General features: G+C 38.5%; 1 protein-coding gene across 1 annotated transcript in view; it reads right to left on the bottom strand.

The window, feature by feature from the left end:
- GOLGB1 (golgin B1) overlaps window positions 1-23,527 on the bottom strand; it is an 80,283-nt gene that overhangs the window by 8,509 nt on the left and 48,247 nt on the right. Inside the window, exons 13-17 of the mRNA XM_081085661.1 lie at window positions 18,169-23,357; window positions 14,677-16,588; window positions 5,902-6,080; window positions 3,560-3,722; window positions 3,233-3,370 (exon numbers count right to left, since the gene is read on the bottom strand). Of these exons, the coding sequence (XP_080941787.1) occupies window positions 3,233-3,370; window positions 3,560-3,722; window positions 5,902-6,080; window positions 14,677-16,588; window positions 18,169-23,357 (7,581 nt within the window). The remainder of the gene's footprint in view (window positions 1-3,232; window positions 3,371-3,559; window positions 3,723-5,901; window positions 6,081-14,676; window positions 16,589-18,168; window positions 23,358-23,527) is intronic.

The following is a 23,527-nucleotide window of genomic DNA, read 5'->3' as shown; positions in this document are numbered from 1 at the left end:
CGAAGTACCCACTGTAGGACTGTCTACCACGTGAAAGGAGACTGGTGTGCCTAGCTGTGTGTTCAATCTCTTCCTGAGTATTCCTTGTTGTCAGTATTCTGGGTTAATGTTTAAGTAAAATAGTTGGATCAATGTTCAGAGAAAAGAATATAATACTTTTCTAGAGATAACATGATGACTGGAAAGGACATTTGATGCATATGAAAAATTAGAACAACAAATCCACATGGTATAACAAAAACATCTACATAGCCAGAATGAAAAACATAATAACCTTACCTCTAAGAGCAATGTTCAGTTTACAAAGCATTTTCAAGAGTATTCTCTTATTTGAGAGACATTTATAAATGACAAACAAAGAGAGGAGCAGTGACTTGCCTAACGTCATGTGGCTGGTAGGTGGCAGACCAGGACTCAAGTATGTTCTTGACTCCAAGTCTAGAGCTCTATCTGCTACCTGATGGTGCCCCAACTGAGAGTTCAGCAAGGAAGTTAAGCAAGTTATGGGCTTTTCTTAGGAGAAAAGGCAGTTAGTAAAGGAAAGCACAAACTAATTTGAAGACAGAAATAGCTTGGTATAATGACAACTACTGGGTTCTGAGGCAAGGAGTTAACTTTCTCCTAACATAGGAGACAAACCATACCAAAAAACAAAACACCCCAAAACAGAAACAAACAACATCCCTCAGTGTTGAAAAAAATCCTAACACTCTTTTCTTTGACATATCTAGAAGTGTACAAACCCCCTAACTGAAGAAGTCTAATTATTTACAATAAGCTACCCTCCTATGAACCACCTTTACAATGTTTATATTATTTTGTCTGTAATAAACTACAGAGGTCCACAGGGGCTGACAAACTACAATCCAGGGCCTACTACCTTTTGTGAATTAGGTTAAGTGGGACATAACCACCCTCCTTGTCTATGCATCGTCTATGACTGCTTTTGTGCTACAATTGCAAAGCTGAGTAGTTTTAACAGAGCATTTACTATCTGGGCTTGCAAGAAAAAGTTTGTGACTTCTGCTCTAGCTCATAAGCTATTGTATTTCATCATGTCTATACTTGTAAAAATGGAGGACAGCATCTAGACTACAGTATCATTCCTCTCATGTTTTCGAGTTGGCATTACATAGAAACATATAACCATGCTTGTTCAAATACATATGAAGTCTGAGCATCCACATAAGAAAAGGGCAATGCCTTGGAGTGGAGCCATTCTATGCTGACAGCCCATCTACTACAATCCCAATCTAGGGCCCAAGAAGCAATTCTTCCAGTTTTCTAGGACCAGTTAGAGTGAGGCTCTAAGCTCACTGCAATGTAAGCTCCATAAATGGCTATATGTATCCTCAATACCTAGCATATGGCTAGGCTCATAAAAGGCAAATAATAGCTATTTGCTTGATGAATAAATGAATGAATGATGCTAGATATGGAGATACCTTTCTTACAGCTGATTTCTAAAGGAAGAACTCTTTGTCGCCCAGAATTATGGCGACCTAAAGCAATGTTTCTCATACTTTGTTAAGTGATATGTGAAGTATACCTCAATAAAGTTGTTAAAGAAAACGTAACTTGGATTATGAGCCAGAAACCAGTCCATAAATAACTGAAACTAAAGTTTCTGAAAACAAGATACACTTTTAATTACATAATACATACACATTTTCAATCTTTTTTTAAATAAAAAATACTATTTTCACTGTTTATAATAGCTCCAAAATAGAGAAACCCAAATTTCTTCAACAGTAAAATAGGATAATTATGGCATATGTCCACAATGCAATACATGAGAATCGAAAAATCATATTATACACAATATGGATGAATTTCACAAAATAAATGAAGCAACATGAAAGAGAAAACATGATTCCACTTACATGTAGCTCTAGGGGGTGGGGGGGTGGTAGTGAATTGGACACAAGGACTTCGGGATTTGGTATGTTCTAACTCTTGAGTGGGGTGCTGATTACACAGCTGTCTTCATTTTATGGAAATAAGCCATACCATTTATGATCTGAGTGCTTTTTTGTACTTTTTACTTCAATAAAACATTTACATTAAAATCTTTGCTATCTACTAAAATGACTTCATAATCTACTAATAGCACTGAATTGCAGTTTAAAATATTGTCCTAGAAAGATAAATGCCCAGAGAGAGAGTCACAGTCTAATGTTCAGGAGAGCAAATATAATAGGGTTGAGGGGGGATCTAGTTTATGGGGGGGGGGAAAGTGTTACAGAACTTGGAAGGACAGAACTTTCTGGAAATAACTGACTAGCTGGTAGGGGAACTGGGTAGGAGCTTCTCTGGAGCCCCTCTAAAAACTCCGACATAATTCCCCTAACAAAGGGTCTGCAATTTTACCAATTTATTTGGATCGACAAAATTTTTTTTTGTTTTGTTAATCCTCACCTGGGTATATTTTCCCATTGATTTTTAGAGAGAGTGGAAGGGAGAGAAGAGACACACAGAGAGAAACATCAATGTGAAAAAGACACACAGATTGGTTGCCTCCTCAAAGGTCCTGGGCCAGGATAAAGCCTGCAATGGAGGTACGTGCCCTTCACTGGAATTGAACCTGGGACCCTTCAGTTGATGGGCAATGTTCTATCCACTGAGCCAAACCAGCTAGGGCTCAACAAAAGTATTTTTAAAATGTATATTTCTATGCCCTAACCTGTTTGGCTCAGTGGATAGAGCGTTGGCCTGCAGACTCAAGGGTCCCAGGTTCAATTCTGGTCAAGGGCATGTACCTTGGTTGCAGGCACATACCCAGTAGGGAGTGTGTGGGAAGCAGCTGATCGATGTTTCTTTCTCATTGATGTTTCTAACTCTCTATCCCTCTCCCTTCCTCTCTGTAAGAAATCAATAAAATATATTAAATAAATAAATAAATAAATAATATAAAAGAAAAATTTTTAAAAATGTATATTTCTATGCCAAAGTAAATAGTGTTATCAGTCTCTTCATGTCAATTAGTTGAATTTAACAATATTTTAAAAGTACCTTCTACATAAGGCAGGCACCTTGCTTTTCTATGTACGTCATATTTATCTCAGACCAAACTCCTCCTAACACCTTAGGCAAGTTAATCTGAGAAAGGTAAAACTTCTGTACCCTAGGGTATGCTATAGCTGGAGCCTAGATTTAATCATCATCTACTTACCTTATTGCTTCTAGTCATGGAAATAAGAAACTGAATTCTAGTCTAGCAGGAAAGACTTACCCTGCTGTTCAGTTGCTGAATTCTTAATTCCTTTTGGTGAATTTCCTTTAAGCTGTCATTGAGCTGAGTCCTGAGAAGTTCTGTCTCATAAACTAGGTTCTGTGGCCCTTCCAGGGAAGCTGATGTCTCTGGGGATGCCTGCCAGGATACAAACAGCGATGAAGCTTGCTCACACTTAATTCCTTCCCTCCAGAAACCCTGTCCACCCCATAGGAAGTCATGAAATGGCTTGCCGAATACTGACAGGTAGGCACTTAGCTTGCATGAAGCTGATGCTTCCTGGGTAATGGTTACTTCTGAGTAGCAATCTGCATTGGAATTACTCACCTGCCTTTGGTACTGTACTTTGAGGGTCTCAGTCTGGGAGGCAGATCTCAATTCCCTCATAAGATTTTGCAGATGACTGATCTGCTGATCTTTATCTGAAATAGCCATAAGGTACTGTTCTTTCATTCTCCTCTCATGAGTTTCCCAGGAATTCTTTTCCATCCTAGGAAAACATGAAATAATCACAGCAAAAATATACTTGTGAGAGAAAGATGAATAATTCCCTATGTACCCTGAACTGTCACCATCACCCAGTGGTAAAGAGGTGCCTCTCTCTGACTGACCCCACCCCTACTGAAGTATCAGTGGAGAAAACAAGTTGAGACCTGGACATCCATCTCTTCCATGACAAGGTAATGAAGTGCTCCTCCCTGTCCCTGCAGAGGCAGTATCAGAAAAGGCCAAGAGCAAAGTTTGGACTTCGGGCACTACCCAATGGTAACAATGTGCCACTCCCCCAATCCGCTTTCTGCAGTGCCAGGGGAGACCGAGTGAGGAGAATGGACTTGCGACACTGCCCAGTAACAAAAGTGACCTTCTCCACACCCCATAGTGATATCAGCGGAGGCCGTGTGTGGACCCCGGATTCCTATTCTCACCTAACAGTAACGAGGCAACCCTCCCAACTAATTGTGCTGTCAGTGGGGTACAAGTGGGGAGACGAGACTTCTACCTCTTCCTGGCAATATCAGGGCACCCTTTCTCTCTAGAACTATCAATAGAGGCTGAGTGGGGAGCCCATTGGCCTTCACCCTCCATCTGGCAATAAAGTGGCAATGTTCCCCTTCCCCTGCTGGTGTGGTATCAGTGGAAGTCCACTGAAGCAGATTTAAATAAGACTCCAAGTCATAATTTCCAAAACTGAACTCATCATAATAAGAAACAAGGATGTCACATTCTAAGAACCAGGGAAATCCCAACTTGATTGACAAAAGAAAACCATCAGATTACAACAGTGAGATGACAGTGTGGAATTATGTGACAAGGATTGTAAAGCAGTCATTATAGAAATATTTCAACAAGCAATTACTAATACACTGGAAACAAATAAAAATAAAGGAAGCATCAGCAAAGAAATAGAACATATAAAGAAGACATGAACAATAGAAATTGCTGACTCCTGAATAAAGAGAAAAATAATCAATTAATTATATTAATCCAAATTTAAAAGATCTTGTTGAGAAGGATGAAAGGAAAGCTGCAGACTGGGAACAATATTTGCAAACCACATGTCTGACAAAGAAATTGTATCTAGAATATATAAATAACTCTCAAAACTCCAGAGTAAAAAATTAACAACTTAAATAGAAAAATAGGCAAAAAACATGAATATACATTGCACCAAAATGGACAAATGACTGTCAAATAAGCACATAATAAGATGTTCAACATTATTAGCTATTATGCAAATTAAAATAACATTACATATCTGTTAATATCAAATGCTGACAAGAATGCAGCATTTAATATTGAAGCTGGATCACGCATGTATTGCTGGTAGGAATATAAAATGGTACAGTCATTCTGGAATATAGTTTTGCAGCTTTTTAAAACACTAAAAATTACACTTACCATACAACCTAGCATTTGCACTCCTGGGAAATTATCTCAGAGAAATGAAAACTTATTGTCCACATAAAAATCTATATACAAATGTTCATAGCAGCTTTGTTTACAATAGCTAAATTTTGAAACAACACTCATGTTCTTCAACGGGTAAATGGCTAAAAGCAATACATTCATACCATGGAATACAATTTGTTGGTAAAAGAATAAACTATTGATACACTCAACAAAGTTGATGGAGCTCAAGGGCATTATGATGCATGAAAAAAGCTAATTTCAAAAGGTTACATACTGTATAATTCCACTTATAAAACATTCTCAGAATGACAAAATTATAGAGATGGAGGACAGATTACTGGTGGCCAGAGATTAGGAATGAGAGGGTGGGAAGCAGAGAGAGGGAAGAGTATAACTATAAACTAGTGGCATACGGGACATATTTGTGTTGATGGGACAGTTGTATATGTGAGTTGTGGTGGTACTTATGTGAATCTACACATATGGTAAAACTACACAGAACTATACACATATAAATACTCAGATGAATGTAAAATTGGTGAAATATGAATAAGGTCTTTGAATCATATCAATGCCAATTTCCTGGTGTTGATATTGCATTAGAGTTAAGATGTGACCATTAGAGGAAACTGGGTGGAGGGTACATGAGAACTCTGTGCTATTTTTGCAACTTCCTATATATAGCTATAATTATTTCATAATAAGATGTTTTAAAAAATAAGAAAACTAAAAGGGTATAAAAGCAGAGATTATCGTACCTGAGCTGATGCAGCTCATGCTGCCAGGAGAGGTTCTCCTGCCTGAGCTCTTCTTGCATAATCTGAAATGTTTTTGTCTTATCTTGATACTCCTGAAGTTGAGCCTTCACTGGACGTAACTCAGTGATCTCCTGGTTAATCTGTAAGTATTGCTGCTGCAGATTCTTCAGTTCCTTCAGCTTTAACCAAAAGGAAAGTAAAGGGTGATTCATCACATCATTCACCCAGCTATAAGTCATCAGCAGGTCCCTACTAAGTCAGTCAGACACCACACAGACTATCAGCACCTAACAGTTCATTGACATATCACTGCAGCATGAATCCCTAAAATGGTGAAATACATGCGGCCAGGCTTGTGGGAATCACCCCATGAAGCTGCCATCAAGGCTACAGGACCTGACCATTCCTGCAACTGCTATCCCTCCCCCCCTACCCACTCCCCCGCACCTCCCAAGGTCCTAAATTGACTCGATCTACAACTCTGATGGGGGATAGACATAAGGGACCGATAGCTTCTTTGTGAGTGGTAACTCCCTAGAATAAGAAGTATAAACACAGACTGTTTTTTTATTTATCCATGTGCCTGGGTTATGGATGTCAACCTTTACTCTAGCTCATCTGATGACTATGATATGAAGAAGGCAGTGATGCCCATGCCCAGTGGTTAAGGGCACTTAGGCTTTGGAATCAGTTATCCTGTCCACACAGGTTGTGATCCTATACATGTTCCTCACACCCTCTAAGCCTTAATTTCCATCACCTATAAAATGAATATAATTACAGGACCTCTCATAAGATTATGAGAAACAAAAAAATTAATGTGTTACACAGTTAGTGGTGGTGATGATGATGATGATACAGTAATGATGGACTTGACTCTAATTAACAGAACTGCCTTTCTACATTCCAGATATATCTTTAAACTCTTTATCCCCAATACTCATTAAAAGCTTGATAGTAAGAAAAAATGTCAGGACATCTGGGCAAAGAGGGAGCCTTGAACACACATCTGTTTCACCCACTTCGGAAAGTCACTAATGCTACAATAAAGGCATTATTTTTTAAAGCATAAAACACAAGAACAGAAAGAACAAGAGAGAGGTCAGCAGCAACAGAATTAATTTTGGAAGCTGAAAAGCAGATGCATAAGTTGTAAATGACTTAACAGATCTGGAAAAGCCATATCTTAAGCTAGCAGTAGGGAAAGCCAAGAGCCAATAGAACTTACTCTGCAGAATCTTCAAAAGGCTCAGGAATTAACAGCACCAGGTACCTCTGGAAAAGATGGCGATGGGAATAAGGAGGAGGTGGCTGAAATAAGGAGGATTAGATGAAAGCTGCTTAAGAAACAATTGTATCCCTAAGTACCCTCCTCAGCTCCACACTTTTGTTACCCTGATAGATAACTAGAGTCTTACTCTCTGGAGAAGGTAAAAGAAGTGTCTCTGGACTATGAAACATCAGACACAGCTGAAGGTAAGGACACTGGTCTAAAGCAAGGTTGATCAAGTGAATATATTCTTTTTTAAAAAAAAATTAAAATTGATTTTTTAGAGAGAGAGGAAGTAACAGAGAGAGAGAGAAAATCATCAATGCAGGAGTGGAACATCGATCAGCTGCCTCCTGCACACCCCCTACCAGGGATTGAGCCCAAAACCCGGGTATGAGCCTGGACCAGGAATCAAAATGAGGACCTCTCCTTAAATGGGTCATGCTCAATAAACTGAGCCACACCGGCCAGGACAAATGTATTCTTTCAGAATGCATGAAGCCTTTCCCCTGAGTAGGAAACTCTCCAAGTGCTGGCATACAGGCCTTTACCTTCCATGCAGAAAATGATAAGCTCTTCTCTAGAAAATATGACTATCCCAAGAGGAACTAAAGACACCAACATAGGGACTACCCACAAAAAGATCAGCATGACTGCCCTGCAATGAAACTTGGAGTTGGTAAGCCCCTCTCATAAGCTTTTGAGACCCTTCCCTTAAACATAAAGAGTAAAACAAGGATTAACACTCACCTGAAGAATGGCTATTATTAAGATAAAGATGAAAAGAAACTATAAGAGTATTTGAAGGAGATTATCAGGGGGAAATGTAATATACTCAAAGATTTAAGAGAGAACATAGGAACTTAGAAACATTAGAGCAGAAATAAAAAATGGGGATTAAAAATGGCAGCAGAGTAGAAGGATGCTGCACGGACATGCTCCCAGGAACAAGCTGGAATTACAACTGAAATACGGAAAGGCTCCCTGAATAATCAACGGAAATCTCACAGGAGAGAACCCTGATACCCAAGGACCAAAAGTGGAGACTGCATAGAGACTGGTAGGAGGGGTGCAGGCACAAAAGGACTGGCCAAGGCGCCCACAGACAGGAACTGAAGTCCCAAAGAGGTATCTCAGCTATGGGGGGTGAGGGGGAAGGGTGCCACTGGGAACTCTGGGATCTAATCCCCAAGCTGGGCTCCCCAGCAGAGAGCACCAAATCTGAGGAGGATACCCACACAACATCTAGCTATGAAAAGCAGTGGGGGTACTGTCTGCCAGGGAGTGGCTGATGAAAGTTCGGGCACCCTCTTGAAGGACCAAGGCACAAAAATTCCCTGAGGATCCACCTACCTTGTGCTCTGGCAGAGGGAGGGTGAAATGGACTGGAGATGTGAGAGCAAAACCCAGGACTGGGGACTCAGGGGCTAGAGCTCAGAAGGCAGACACCCCAAGTTTCCTGTGCTGAATCATTCCCTCATGCAGCAGAGGACATCTTTCCCACATAGACATTTGCCTTACCTGGGGGGAAGACAGTCAGACACACACCATTGGAAAACACCTTGTCCTAAGGCCACTTAAGAGATTAAAAAATAACAATTAACCTCCAGGCAGAAGCAACTGCCACACCCAGTTGAAAAAACTCTTGCCACACCTGAGGATGATTGCTTGGGGGCAATTCAAGTAGGAATCCTATTACTCTGTAGACAGAGGCAATCTCTGGATGCTTTGAGTCCTTGCCTGATCTAATTAGTCAGAAACAGCCTTCAACACTGTCCTGCACTAGAGATTGAAAGGTGTAGAGCAGTGGTTCTCAATCTGCAGATCGTGACCCCTTTGGTGGTCGAACGACCCTTTCACAGGGGTCACCTAAAACCACCAGAAAACACATATATAATTACATATTGTTTTTGTGATTAATCACTATGCTTTAATTATGTTCAATGTGTAACAATGAAATTGGGGGTCACCACAACATGAGGAACTGTATTAAAGGGTCGTGGCACTAGGAAGGTTGAGAACCACTGGTGTAGAGTATCTACCTAAAACATAGTCAAACTCAAACAGACAACCAAAATGAGGAGACAAAGAAACAACACCCAAATGAAAGAACTACAGAATTCTCCAGAAGAAGAGGTAAATGCAGCAGAGAAAATGAAATTTATCTGAAACAGAGTTCAGAGTAATGATGGTAAAAATGCTCAACAGTATGAAAAAAGATATAGTAACTATGAAAAAAGAACAGTCTGAGATAAAGAATGACATAACACAAAGAACACATTGGAAGGAATACACAACAGATTAGGGAAAGCTGAGGATTGAATCAGTGAATTAGAAGACAGAGCTGAAAATATAACTCAATCAGAGAACCAAAAAGAAAAAGCAATTAAAAAACAGGACAGCTGAAGGGAGCTGTGGGACAACATGAAACATAACAATATTAGAATAGCAGGTGTGCCAGAAGAGGCAGAAAGGGAGAAAGGAATAGAGAAGGTGTTTGAAGAAATAATGGCAGAAAACTTCTCTAACTTGGTAAAGAAAAATGTCACACAAGTTCAGGAGGCACAGAGAACCCCAAACAAGAAGAATCCAAACAGACCCATGCCCAGACGCATCATAATTAAAATGCCAAAAATTAAAGACAAAGAGAGAATCTTAAAGGCAGTAAGAGAAAAGAAAACTGTTACCTACAAAGGAGTTCCAATAAGGCTGACACATGATTTCTCATCAGAAACTCTATAGGCCAGAAGGGAATGGCATGAAGTACTCAAGGTAATGGAAAGCAAGAATCTGAAACCAAGATTACTATATCCAGCAAGGCTATCATTCAAAATAGACGGTCAAACAAAGAGCTTCCCAGACAAAAAGCCTAAAGGAGTTCATCACCACCAAGCCAGCATTACAAGAAATGCTGAAGGGATAGCTGTAAGGGATTGCTGAAAAGAAGAAACAGAGAGAGAAACCTAGCCATACAGAATTAAAATGGCTACAACTAAGTTCCTCTCAATAATAATCCTAAATGTAAATGGATTAAATGCTCCAATCAAAAGGCAAAGGGTAACTGAATGGATACAAAAACATGACCCAACTATATGCTGTCTACAAGAGACCCAGCTCAAAACAAAAGAAACACATATGATGAAAGTGAAGGGATAGGAAAAAATTTTGCATGCAAATGGAAAAGGGAAAAAAAAGCTGGAATAGCAATACTCATATCCGACAAAGTAGACTTTAAAATGAAGGCCATCATAAGAGACACAAAGGTCACTACATAATCCTAAACGGATCGATCCAACAAGAGGATATAACCCTGGTAAACATATATGCACCCAATATAGGTGCACCTAAATATATTCAAAAATTTCTAGAGAACTTTAATGGAGAGATTGACAACAATACAGTCATAGTAGGGGACATTTTCAATACATACCTTTTCTTAGGGAGCTACAGGATGATTGATTCCATCAAAATAATGGCACAACATCAAGACAAGAGAGACATGTAATGCAAGAAACAGAAGATCTAATAGAGGAGAAAGGTGAAAGGAGATATTCTAGGATGAAAACTGTGTCCTAGGAGTACAAGGCAACTGGTTCATATAAGAGCAAGTCAGAGACTCTTGGAGAATTTTCTCATCAAGATGAAATTGATAGGAATAAACATCTTGAGAGAAAATGTGAATAAATAGCAGTAACTCTTGGCTTAAATTACACTGATAAGTACAAAGAAAACTAAGCAAGTTAACAAAAACACAGTTATTAACTCTAGGAAAAACATGTCTCAGCTCTAATACCATTTATAATCATAAAAATATAAACTGTGAATGTTGATTTAGCCAAACTTAAAATTAAATTACATCAGGAGAATGGAGAAGGAATTGTATATTGAAAGTGTGTGTAATTAAAGTGGAAGTAGAGGTAGTAAAGAGAACTGAAAAGTTGATACCTAATCTAAGGATAAAAAGCCAAGATACATTATAAGCATATTTAGATACTGAGGAAACACAAAATAATTAGCTAACAACAAATTGCCTTGGGAGAAAGAGAAACAGGTTGGGAGTGCTACTGCTGGTTTTTCTGATCAAACTGTAGAATTCAGTGACTTATTAAATATGTGTATATAACTTTTTTAACCCAAAAATTAAAATAAAAATGTTTTTGTTTTATTTTAAAGGGAAAATATATTCTTTATGGAATCCACTCACTCCTGTGATCCAGACACTCTAAATGTTATCCTTGGAATAGACCAGATCATCAGAAAATGTAAAACTTTTTTCACAGTAAAACATGTATTTACTGTAGAGAAGTAAAGGATACTTCAAAACTTCATAGTGTTCTTTCTCTGGAAACAGACAAGACATTTTTTACAGGCCTCAATACTTAAAGAGTAACTATTCTTATTCTTATCTTGAACAAGTAGTATTTCTTTCTTCCCCTTTCCTAAAATATGAGCATTCCATTCATGCACATGGTTTTTAATATCCTATTTCTGATGACTGCCAGAAAGCTCAGAGCAACTAGTGGCCCATAGTTCTAAGAAAGAGTATGGGACAGTGTGACATCTCCTTGGAGCATTAAACTTATTCCTGGTTTATTCTTTTTCCTTCTACCCTCATTTTCTCTTCCTTCCCAGTTACTGTATTGTATTATCTTGAAACACTGTTCATATCTTTATATGCTACCTCAAGTCATTTTTAGAATGAAGTGGGTGTAGATAAACAAATATATAGGTACCTCTAGAGATATGCTCTCTACTATTTAGGTAGTAATTGTATAAGTGCTTAGTTTGCTTAGGGAAAAGTCCTAAGGAAGTTTAGACAGATATACAAGTTTTCAGAGTTGTCTAATATGTCCCAGTAGAATCCCGTGGGCTAATTCTTGCCACTTGGACTCTCAGACTTTATTTGGGGAAACTTCCTCATGACTACGTAAAGAAGAGAACCAAAGCAGTCGAAGTCACTTTCAGACCTAAATCATCTCTGGGTTGGTCCTGAGGGGAAGGGAGAATAAGGTAAGCAGAGGTGATAATGCTGGCCTAGACTGAAAGTTTCAACGGATAGAGGTTGAAATATGGTATCTCCCATATTTATCCACATGCAGCCAAATAATTGAGAAACTAGAAACTTTAATACCCCTGAGACAGAATGAGAACAAGATATGTGGAAAGGAAGAGTTGATGGGACAGATAATATATTCACAAAATATGCAGAAGGGCCTCAGCAAGTCAGTGAACCATGTATGTAGTGGTATCCACTGAGTCACACTGTCATGTGATTTATAACCTGCCTAGGCTTTATGATTCTTTCATGGCAGATGTCTCAGTCTCAAAAGCTCCCATAACTCCCTTAACATGATAGTTTTACAAAATGAAGAAAACAGTGTTTACAGGAACAACCATAAATATAGGGGATGATCACCAACTGCTGATTATCTATCATAAAATTAATTAACTACCCCTATGCTAAGGACCATGGGATATATAAACAAGTTAAGACGTGACACATATCACTAGGAGGTTGCAATCTAATCAGGGAAATAAATAATAAGTGTGCAGACATTAAACACACATAGACACACAACACACACAATCAAGGCATTACGGGACAAATGAAAAGTGTCATGGAAGTAAAAACAGAAGGTAATAAACAATCAAATGATCTGGAAATGTAACCAAAGAGGATTTGAGCTCTAGGGTGACTTTTAAAGAATGGGTAATATTTTCCCCAATAAAGAAAATGGAAAGGACATTTTAGTTGAAAGAATGGTAATATAGCTAAGTACGAAGTACTAGATATGATTACTGCATAATGAGCAGATCAGTTTGGTTGGAATGAAGAGTATAAGTAGGGAAACAGTAAAAGGGAAGACTAAAAGAAAGAAAAGGACAAATTATAGGGTCATAAGTGTCAGACTAAGAGATTTGAATTATAAGCCTCATCTCGAGATAGCACAACTTTTACAGGTTTTTGAGTAGGGCAGTAACAACAAAGTAGTTTCAGAAATATTTAGTCAGCAGTGGTATATACAATATACTCAAGAGGTGACAAATTTGGAGCAGCAATGTTACAACAGTGTAAAGGTAAGGTATTAAGGACTTATCCTAACATGTTGATGGTAGAAAGGAAAAAGAAAAATTTAAGTCATATTATGAATAAAGAAATTATAGACCTCGATGACTAAATGAAATAAAATCGTACAGTTATGAGCCTTAGGGAACAAAGGAATACGTATTACTATGAATATAGAAACATGGAAATTTTTTTAAAAGCCAGCTTGGCTTGTAAATATCCAGCAGATAGCAATGAGGAACTAGTGCTGAGAGATACAAAGGTTAGTCTCTAGTGTTTATAATAGATAAGAATTGTAAAGCAATTCAATGAATGAAAGAATTAATTCAGAATCTATCCTGGCAGCTTCCAGAAAAAAGATTTTGATTTAGAAGATTATTAACACCTGGGTGGTATCAATTACAGCTTTGAGGTATATACTGCCCTGATAAAAAACTTTTTTGCATCTACATTCTGAAAGCAATGATAAAAGATCAAGCTCCTAGGACAAAGTCAGCTGAACTCAAACTATATTAAAAATATAAACAAATATACATAAATTGTGTTGATGTCAAAGCCACTGCTGAAGGGTGGGAGGCTTTGTTCAGAGAACAAAAAGCAAAAAAACTGTCTATAAATACTGGATATTAATGCAATATGAATGAACACGTTGCCTACAAAGAAAAAAAAAACTGCGTAAGACTTTACAGTTAAGAGAATGATCTTTTCACTAAAGCTAATCTTAAAAACTAGAACTTTCAGATTCTGTCATGGGTCACTTTTTAAAATGGAAAAATCTAGCCTTTTTAAAGCTTTTACTTCCTATTTGGCCTAAGCACATGGGCTTGACAGAGTTAAGAAACTGTCAAGAAAGTGAAGATAGTAATGCCACAAAGTAGAATCCCCTGGACAACCTGGCTTGGCTCATACAGTTCCAGTTTTGCCTCTGAATCTTGATGACCTGTAATTTTTCAGAATAAAAGATTAACTACTGGCTCTTACTAACAGCAGCAGAATTTAGAATTAGAAATCCTCCTTACTTGCACTCTGATTGAAAAAGGTTAGGTATGACAGGAAAGTGAGTAAATGGTTCAGTCTGGAAATAAAACTTTACTAGTCATTTATTTATTCTAGACAAATTCTAGAAACATTTACATGTGTGTTGTGTGTATAAAAGATATAAAATAGCTCTCCATTTCTTAGACGTTTTATAACCCATGGAGAGTTTTATGCCAAGGAAATTTGTAATTTAAAAAAAATGGTAATGACAGGTTTAAAGTAATTTAAATAATGTTTCTGTTTCTCTCTAAGACCAAACAGAACCTGTGGGATATATATACCACTGCCCCTCAGTGCCCAAATAATATGTAAAATAATTGTGTGTTTTTCTTTAGAAAGTTAAATTTAAAGAAAGATTCAAAAACTCTCAAGGATCAGAAAGAGAAAACTACACACTCACTAGTCGGTCTCTGTCATTCTGGAGCGATGACATAGCCTTTTTTAAACTTTGTACTTCAGCTGGGCTGGTTGCAGGCTGGGCTGCAGACCTCTGCTTTCCTTCCTCTGTCTTGCGGAATTTTTCCAATTCATTCAACAGGTGATCTCTCTCATTCTGTAGACTGACTACAGCCTTGGAAAAGGACTGCACTTGGTTGTAAGAAACTTCTAGTTTTGAGGACAAGTGAAGCAGTTGCTCATCTTTGGACTGAAGCTGTTGGTTAAGTTTCTCAAGGTGAGGCAAGCTGTCATCCTCAGTGGCATTCACTGGAAAGGCAGCTTTAGAAACAAGCACATCTCTCTCTCTGCTTAAGTGTCCCTGTTCTTTCATCTGTGCCAATTCCTTCAGACTGGCATCATATTTCCTTTTCAGTTCATCAAGCTCTTCATTGGCATGGTCTCTACTATTCTGTAGGGAACTCATAGACCTTCCAAAAGACTGGATTTGTGCTGTGAGATCTTTATTTTCTTTGGTGACCATGAGTAATTTCTGTTCCGTCTCCACCAGATCTCTTGCTAGCTCTGCCACCCTCTCTTCTGCTGTTTCCGTCTCATTCCGCATTATTCCTGCATCATGATGAAGATGCTTTAATTTCTTCTTCATTTTATCTTCAATTTCACCTACTTTCTTGGCAGCTTCCATCTGAACATGAACCAATTCCTCTTCCAGTTCTGTAACTCTATTTTGACAGGAGGAAAGGGTAGTACTTAACCTCTGTACCTCTTCTTCTTTTACTTTTAATTGGACCTGAAATAATCCTAAAGTGCCTTCTTCTTGCAAGGCTGTCAATTCTCTCTTTAGTTGGGATATAGATACTTTCAAGCTCTCAACCTCTTTAGATAAATCTTGTTTCTCCTCCTGTAGGGCAACAGAGGACCTCTGCAGTTCCTCCTTTGCTTCCTCAGACTCCTTCAGTTTTTCTTCTAATTTAGCATACTCATTTTTCAGCTCCTTATTCTGCTGAACTTGAGCTTCAATGAGTTGTTTTTGCTGGTAGTCCTTGCTTGATATCACTTGGTTCAGGTCTTCTCTGTACTGGATCAGTTCTGCATCTAGCTTGGCATTTTCAGAATTAAGATCATCCATATGACTTCTCAAGCATCGCATTTCTTCCTTAAGCTTATTATTCTCAGCAGCAGCCTCTTGGATGAGTTGGTCTTTTTCTAAGATTACAGAGAGATGTCGCTCTTCCAGTTTTTGGTAGTCACATACTATGCGGTCTCGGTCGTCCTGGAGAGAAGACATAGATTTAACGAAGGAATTCAACTGAGCCTTCCGCTGCATGTTTTCCCTCTTGATAGACTTCAGTGTTTCAATCAGCTGATTGGTTTTGACAGCAGCTTTCTGGTTTTCTTCTTCTAAGACAATATTCTCCTCTTCCTCCTGGGTCAGCAGCTTTTCCATTTCTTTAATTTCTTTATCATACTGCTGGTGAAGTTCAGCAACAGCTTCTTGGATTGCCTGCTCCCTGGCAGAAAGCAGGCTTATAATCTTCTGCTCTTTCATGTTTATTTCTTCGTGCAGCCTACTGGTCAGTTGTCTGGAGGACTGAAGATCAGTCTCTAGCTGTTCATAACTGAACTTATAATTTTGGATATCAGCCTCTTGCTGCTTTACAACCCCTTCCAAATTTTCATTATTTTCTTTACATTTTTCTAAAGAATTATTTAAATCAGTCCACTGGTCTCTGAGAATCTTAAGTTCTGATTCTAATTTAGCTAATTCATTCTGAGAATTGTGATACAGATGCCGCGTCTCTTCCAACTGGGACAGAAGTTCTTTGTTTTCCACCTGCAGAGTATCCCGCACTTTCTGCTGAAGTTGGATCTCTGTCTGGGCTTTGGACTCCCAAATCTGCCTGTCATGTTCAAGTCTAGAAAAAAAAGAGAAAAGGTCATAAATTAAAGATTTAAGGGAAGAACTACTTGATGCCTAAAAAACACAAATGACAACATATACTCAAATCTACAAATGAGTATTCATAATTGAAGGTGTTCATCATTTTAATGAAAAGATATTAGTTCTACCAAATACTCTGTATTACTGTATTAAAGGTATATTGCACTGCATGATTCAGGTATTTAAATTATAATCTCCAGCCTGGCCAGCATGATTCAATGGTTGAGCATTAACCTATGAAGCAGGAGGTCAAAGTTTGATTCCCAGTCTGGGCACATGCCCAGGTTGTGGGCTCAATCCCCAGTGGTGGAGCATGCAGGAGGCAGCCAATCAATGATTCTCTCTCATCGTTGATGTTTCTCTCTCTCCCTTTCCCTTCCTCTCTGAAATCAATGCAAATATATTTTAAAAACACACATTTAAATTATAAATTCCAAAGTATGTTGCTTATTTAGTGACATGGTTTTAGACACTTTAGAAAGTAATACTTTCTACTATTTTGCTTTACTTTGCTCTAGAAAAGCTAATGGCTGGCCCCTTAAAAAATACTCTTGCCCTAACTGGTTTGGCTCAGTGGACAGAGAGTCGGCCTGCAGACTCAAGGGTCCCAGGTTCGATTCCAGTCAAGGGCATGTACCTTGGTTGTGGGCACATCCCCAATAGGGGTTGTGCAGGAGGCAGCTGATCGATGTTTCTCTCTCATCGATGTTTCTAACTCTCTATCCCTCTCCCTTCCTCTCTGTAAACAAATCAATAAAATATATTTTTTTAAAAAAATACTCTTTGTGTGAGAGACAATTAGCAGAAGGATACTATTAAAAGTGGAAGAGTATGAAGCGTGGCGGATATTGTTAGTTCTTGAGTTTGAAAAGTGATATAAAATTAGAGTTTGGCCGAAACTGGTTTGGCTCAGTGGATAGAGCGTCAGCCTGCGGACTGAAAGGTCCCGGGTTCGATTCCGGGCAAGGGCATGTACCTGGGTTGCGGGCACATCCCCAATAGGGGTTGTGCAGGAGGCAGCTGATCGATGTTTCTCTCTCATCGATGTTTCTAACTCTCTCTCTCTCTCTCCCTTCCTCTCTGTAAAAAATCAATAAAATATATTTTTTAAAAAAATTAGAGTTTGAAGAAAATGACTGTAACACACATATGTGGTATGAACTGATGTGGAATATGAGGAAGAGAAAAGAGAGTATCATATGATTGGGAGGCTAAGGCAATGATTTGGGAGTACTGTGGTATAAATCTTGAGTAGTGGAAATGAAGGATATGAACGAAAGGGAGAAATATAGGAGATCTCTCAACAGAAAGATGGGAAGAGAAGCAGACAGACATGAATTTTTCATGTTAATACAGCTGTAGCACAAAGGCATTTTTAGGAGGGAGGAAGGGAGGGAGGGTGGGAGGGAGGGAGGGAGAGAGAGGGGGGGAGAGAGAAAGGGGGGATAAGAGAGAATACATCTTCTGGGGGAATTTAAGCCAAAGTCAGTCCCATATTAAATAGACTTTTTTAGCCTTTAATAACCTTTGGAAGACAAAAAAAAATTAATTTACCTGGAAATGTTGATCTTCAACTCCTCCATATGGATGGACATCTGCCTAAGTTGATCCTTTAGAACACTGCAATTCTCCTCTTTGAGTCTAATTTCTTCTTCTTTAGTTTGAATAGCATCACTGAACTTCATCTCCCACTTCTTAGCTTCATCTATTACCCTGTCACGATCATCCTGGAGGGAAGACATGCTCTTAGTGAAAGCTGCAAGCTGGGCCACAGTACTATCCAAGTTTTCCTGAAGTTGTTTTACTTCCTTGTCTTTCTTGTTCAAAGTAATCTGAATCTCTCCAAATGTCTCTTCCAAGTGGCCTTTTTCTCTACTCAAAGCATCCAGTTTCTCTTGCATATTCTTCTTCTCTTTCAGATGTTTCTCTTCTACCTGTTCCAGTCTTCTCTCAAGATCTTCATCCTTTTGTTTCATTTGGCTTTTAATTGATTCTTTGTTTGATTGAAGTTCCTTTTTCAACTTGAGATTGTCTGCTAGGACCCTTGCCGCTTCACTTTGAGTGTCATCTAGCAGTACTCTGAAGCTAGCTAATTCTGTTTCTGCCTTCTTGCGGTGTTCCTTGGCTTGAGCCAAATTTTCTTTGGTTATTTCCAAATCTTTTTGGGACTCAGTTTGAACAAATTCTAGGGCCTTAACGGTTCGCTCCAGAGCACTAATTTTCTCCTGGTACCTGATGCAATCCTTCTGTAGCTGCTTTACTTCTTGTTGTTTTTCTTTTAACAGTTCCTGAAGTTCCTTTGCATGGCTTTTATTACTAGGTCCTTTCTGAGCACCTTGTATTTTCTCCAAATATTCTTTTCGGATTTCTGATTCCACCTGAGTTTTCTCCTTGACTAACTGCTGCTTTTCTTCTTCCAACTCACTCATACACTTTTTAAGGTTCTGCATTTCAGATTCTAGTTGCTCATTTTTCATTTGGGCATCTGTAACATCCTGATAATAATTCCCGATGCTTCCATTAAGTTCTGCTAATTGATTCATAAGCCTCTCTTCCAAATCATCTTTCTCTTCTTCTGCTATCTCTTTGAGCTTGGTAACTCTGGCAAGTTCTTCTTGAATTTGCTGATTTAAAAGATTTATTTTGGTTACTTCTTCCTGAAGCACTTTTAGTTCACCATCCTTTGCTGATATCTGACTCAGTAAAGCATTTCTCTCATTTTCTAAAGTCTGGTTAAATTCCTTTTCTTTTTGTTCCTCCTCCTCCAATTCAGCAATTCTTTCTTTGAGCTGATCAATCTGCTGTAGGTAGTTATTAATTTCATCATGTGAGCTGACATTCTCACTTGTACCAAGATTGGCACTGGTGTCTGGTAGAATGGATTCTGAATATTCAGGCCTTATACTCCTACTTGAAGAGTTTTCCTCATTAGCCTCACCTGGGAGAGACTGGCTTGCAGTCTCTTCAATGATATGCATCTGGTTATCAGGTGTCTCAGGGGCCTCTAGACTAACTTGTTTGGATACATTATCTTCTATCTTGTGCTTTAAATCTTGAATCTCTTCATTCAGAGAGTCTTTCTCAGTCATTAAAGCCTCAAACTCCTTAGAAAGGGTTTTATAGTCTGTTTTGACCCTTTCTAGCTCCTCCTTCATGTTGGAATTGGAAGAAAGAAGTTCTTCCATACAATCTTTAGATGTACCTCCTGCAGGGTGTGCCTCTGCTCGAAGCCGGTCATTCTCTTCTTCCAACTCTAGGATCTTCTGCTGTTTAGATTTAGCAAACTTCCTCATCTTTTCTTTCATTTCTTCCATTTCCTGTTGAGCTTCCTGCAACTGCTTTTCCAGCTCTTTCTTGTTGGTTTCTGTGCTTCGCAGCCTACCATACAGTTCTTGTTTCTCTTGCCTCACAGTTTCCACCACATGCTGAATCCTTTCTGCCTCATTACTAACATTCTCATAGGACTGCAGAAGAATTTCATATTCTTTTTGTAACTCTTTGTGTTTCTCTTGCCACTCGGCGCTTTCTGCCATCTTAGAACATTTCAAAGATTCAATTTCCTTCATTAGGTTTTCTTTGTCTTCAGTAAGACCCTCCAAAGCTAATTTTAGACTTTCACAAGAACCATTGAGACTTTGATTTTCCATTAAAGATCTGTCCATTTCAGTAATAAGTTTGTCTCTTTCTTCCTGAAGAAGAGCTAAGTTTCCTAAGAATGTATCTCTTTCTTGGTTTTGAGCAGAAACTTGTTTTTCCAAATCTGCCAGAGACTTAGTGAGATGTTCAATGGCATCTCTGGCCAAAGACAACTCCTCTTGGAGACCTTTGTTTTCTTTTAGTGCTTCTTTTCGGGAAATGAGGGCAGCGTGCAGTTTCCTATGTATTTGTTTTGCTTTACTTTCTTCTCCAGTCTCTTCTGGTTTTTGCTTCATTTCACAAAGTTCCACCTGTAACTGCTTTATCTTTTCATCATGTTCTTTGGCTTGCATTTCCAGCTGTGTATGCAGAGCCTTAATTAAATCCTCTTGTTCTATTATCTCTGTCTGTACTTTAGTTAGAGCTGCTTCTTTTTCATTAAGCTGTCCAGAAAGGTACCTAACTTCTTCTTCCTTTTTGCCTATGAGTTCTTGCAATTCATCTAGTTGAGGCTGTAATTCTCTTAAACGTTCTAATCCAGCAATCTCTAGTTGACTGCTTTCTAATTTCTGCTTCAGGCTTTCAGCGTGGGCTTCAGCTTCATGGGATGCTGTTTTCAGACTTTGGATTTCAAAACTCTGTTTATTTATCTGCTCCTGTAATTGAAATACCTCTTCTGATTTTTTCGTAAGTTCACTTGTTGTAGAACTAACCCTCAATTCTAACTCTTCTTTCTCAGCCTCTATTTCTTTGAGCTGGGTCTTAATCTGGGCAACAGAAGTATTGTCCTGCAGAGCATTTGCATCTCCAGGATGAGAAGGCCAATCTGGGCACAATTCAGATTCTAAAATAGGTTCAGCAGGTTGCTGCTCAATGGCTTTGAATAAATGTTTTTCTAAACCTTGAGCAGGAGAACCTGGTTCCTGCTGGTCAGTGCCTGGGAGTTTTTTGTCTACAGATTCCCTTATTTGAATCTGGAGTTGCTTTAGCTGGTCTCCAATGTTCTCATTTTCTCTGCTTTGCTCATTAAACTGTTCTTGCAAGCGATTATAGTCATCTTTCTGTTGCTTTAGCTCCTCCCTAAGATGTCTTTCTTTCTCCTGTGCCTTTTTAAGAATCACCTTGCGAGAGGTTAACACTTCCTGTAGCTTCTTCTGAAGTTGTTCCTTTTCTTTTTCAAGGTCCAGTATCTTTTCTTCCAGTTCTGGTTTCCAGTGTTCACCACCACCTGCACCAGGTGGACTGCTCACAACTGTTTCTTTTACAGGTTCTGCTGAGCCTCCATCACCTGCATCCTTGTTACCTGTGGTTAACTTTTGAATAATTGCTTGGTTTTCAATGATTTCTGCTTGGAGCAAATCTATTTGGTTTACCTTATCTTGGAAGTTCTGATTCATCTGTTTGATGAGAGCCTGTAACTCTTCTTCAACTGCTGCCTTTTCTTCCAAATCCTTCCTTAAATGCTCTAGTTCTAATTCTTTCTCAGATATTGTCTGTTTTAAAGAAATTTCTATTTCATGGCACTTAGAAGTTACACATTTTTCTGAGTCTTCTTTATTTTCTTTATCTTTCTCCATTTCTCTCCTCTCATTCTCACTGAATGGGACTTCTTTTCTAGATTCATCTTTCACTTTGGCCAATTCCTCTTCTAATCTACTGACTCTTTGTAGAAGTTCCTTTCTGTTAATAAGAGCTGCCTGGAGCTTTCTCTTTCTCTGCTCACTTTCTTTCTTTACAAAGTCTAATTCATGCTGAAGTTCTTCTTTACTTATTAGTCCTGCTGGACTAAACTCATCAAAAGTCTGCTTAAGACCAGAAACAACTTCTTTATCTTCTACTTGCTCTTTCTTTGACTCTTCAGCTCTGGATAATAAATTCAGCTGTTCTTTAAGAGTCTTAATTTCAACCCCAAGAGAAAACTTCTCTTCATTAAGCTGAACCATTTTCTCAGTCATACTAAAGCTTATTTCTGTCACTTGCTGGTCCTTCTCTTCAATGGTTTGTCGAAGGGTTTCCACATCTCTCTTTTTCTCCAGTAAGAGTTGATCCATTTTTGCTATTTCAAGTTCCTTCTGTGAAAGAGCTTGTGAAAGTTCTTCCATCTTATCTGTGATATCCCTCAGACGTTCTGCCCCCTCAAGCACCTCACATTCCTTCTTCTGTAGCTGGCTTTGTAGGTTTTTTATCAATGTACTCTGCTCAGAAAACTGAAGTTGTACACCATCCAGTTCATTCTGTAAAACTTCAATTTTCACATCTTTAGATTTGGCTTCTATGCTGAGACTGTGGATCTGTTCAGTAAGCACGTTGTGATGAGTTAGACTTTCATAGTCAAGTCTTCTTTGCCTTTCTGCGTCTGCAAGGCTCACTTCCAGTTGTTTTACCTGAGCCCTCAGCTCTGTTACTACACTCAGTTCTTTCACCTGAGAGAGAAGCTGGTCTCTTTCTTCAGACAAAGCAGTCAATGCACTGTTGGAGTCTTCAGCATTTTTCTTAAACTCCTCAACCAACTGAGTTAAACTGCTTATTTCCTTAGCTTTCTCATCTAAATTTTTCCCATATGTTTCTTCTGCTTTATGGAAGCTAATCTTGAGCTCCAAAATTTGACTTTTCAGTGTTTCCAATTCATCCTGGTGACACTGACAAATGCCTGGTACAGCACAAGGGGGATTATCAGCATCATACTGTTTTGTTGATTTCAATTCCATTCCAGTGTCATTTAAAGATATTTTCTCAGATATTCTATTTTGATGTTCAGAGCTCATCTCTTTTTTTTCAATTGCTGGAAGACTGCTCTCTTCATTTGATATTGGAAGAAAATGTTGCCCTGTATCTTCAAGTAATATTTTCATTGCAACTGAAGGTTTTCCTTCACTTTCCATCTGTTTCAATTCTTTCTGGTCAAGGACCTCAGGGTCCCCCTCAGCCCTTTTGCCCTGGAGCTGCAACTTAAGAAATGCAATCTCCTCTTGAGCTTCTTTCATTTCCAACAGTAAAACTGACAGTTCTTTATGTTTCTGAAAAAATGTGTTCTCTTGGACATCTTGTCCACTTTCTTCAGCAGAAGAGTTGCTCTTGTTGAGCGTGGTAATATCAACCATGCTGACCTGTTTTTAAAATACAAAAAAAAGAAAAAACTTCAATCAAATGGCTTATAAGAAATAGTTTAATTAATAAATGGAAATTTGTGCATTTTCCAAAACCTGAAACCTTTTAGTCCAAACCTTCTTCCTATCATTAAACTGCTAAATACTCTTAAAATCAGTATCTATTTTCC

The sequence above is a fragment of the Myotis nattereri genome (genome assembly GCF_964212035.1).
Source record: "Myotis nattereri genome assembly, chromosome: 3".
NCBI lineage: Eukaryota > Metazoa > Chordata > Mammalia > Chiroptera > Vespertilionidae > Myotis > Myotis nattereri.
The sequence above is the reverse complement of the archived record's forward strand: the minus strand, read 5'-3'. Positions and strand labels throughout refer to the sequence as shown.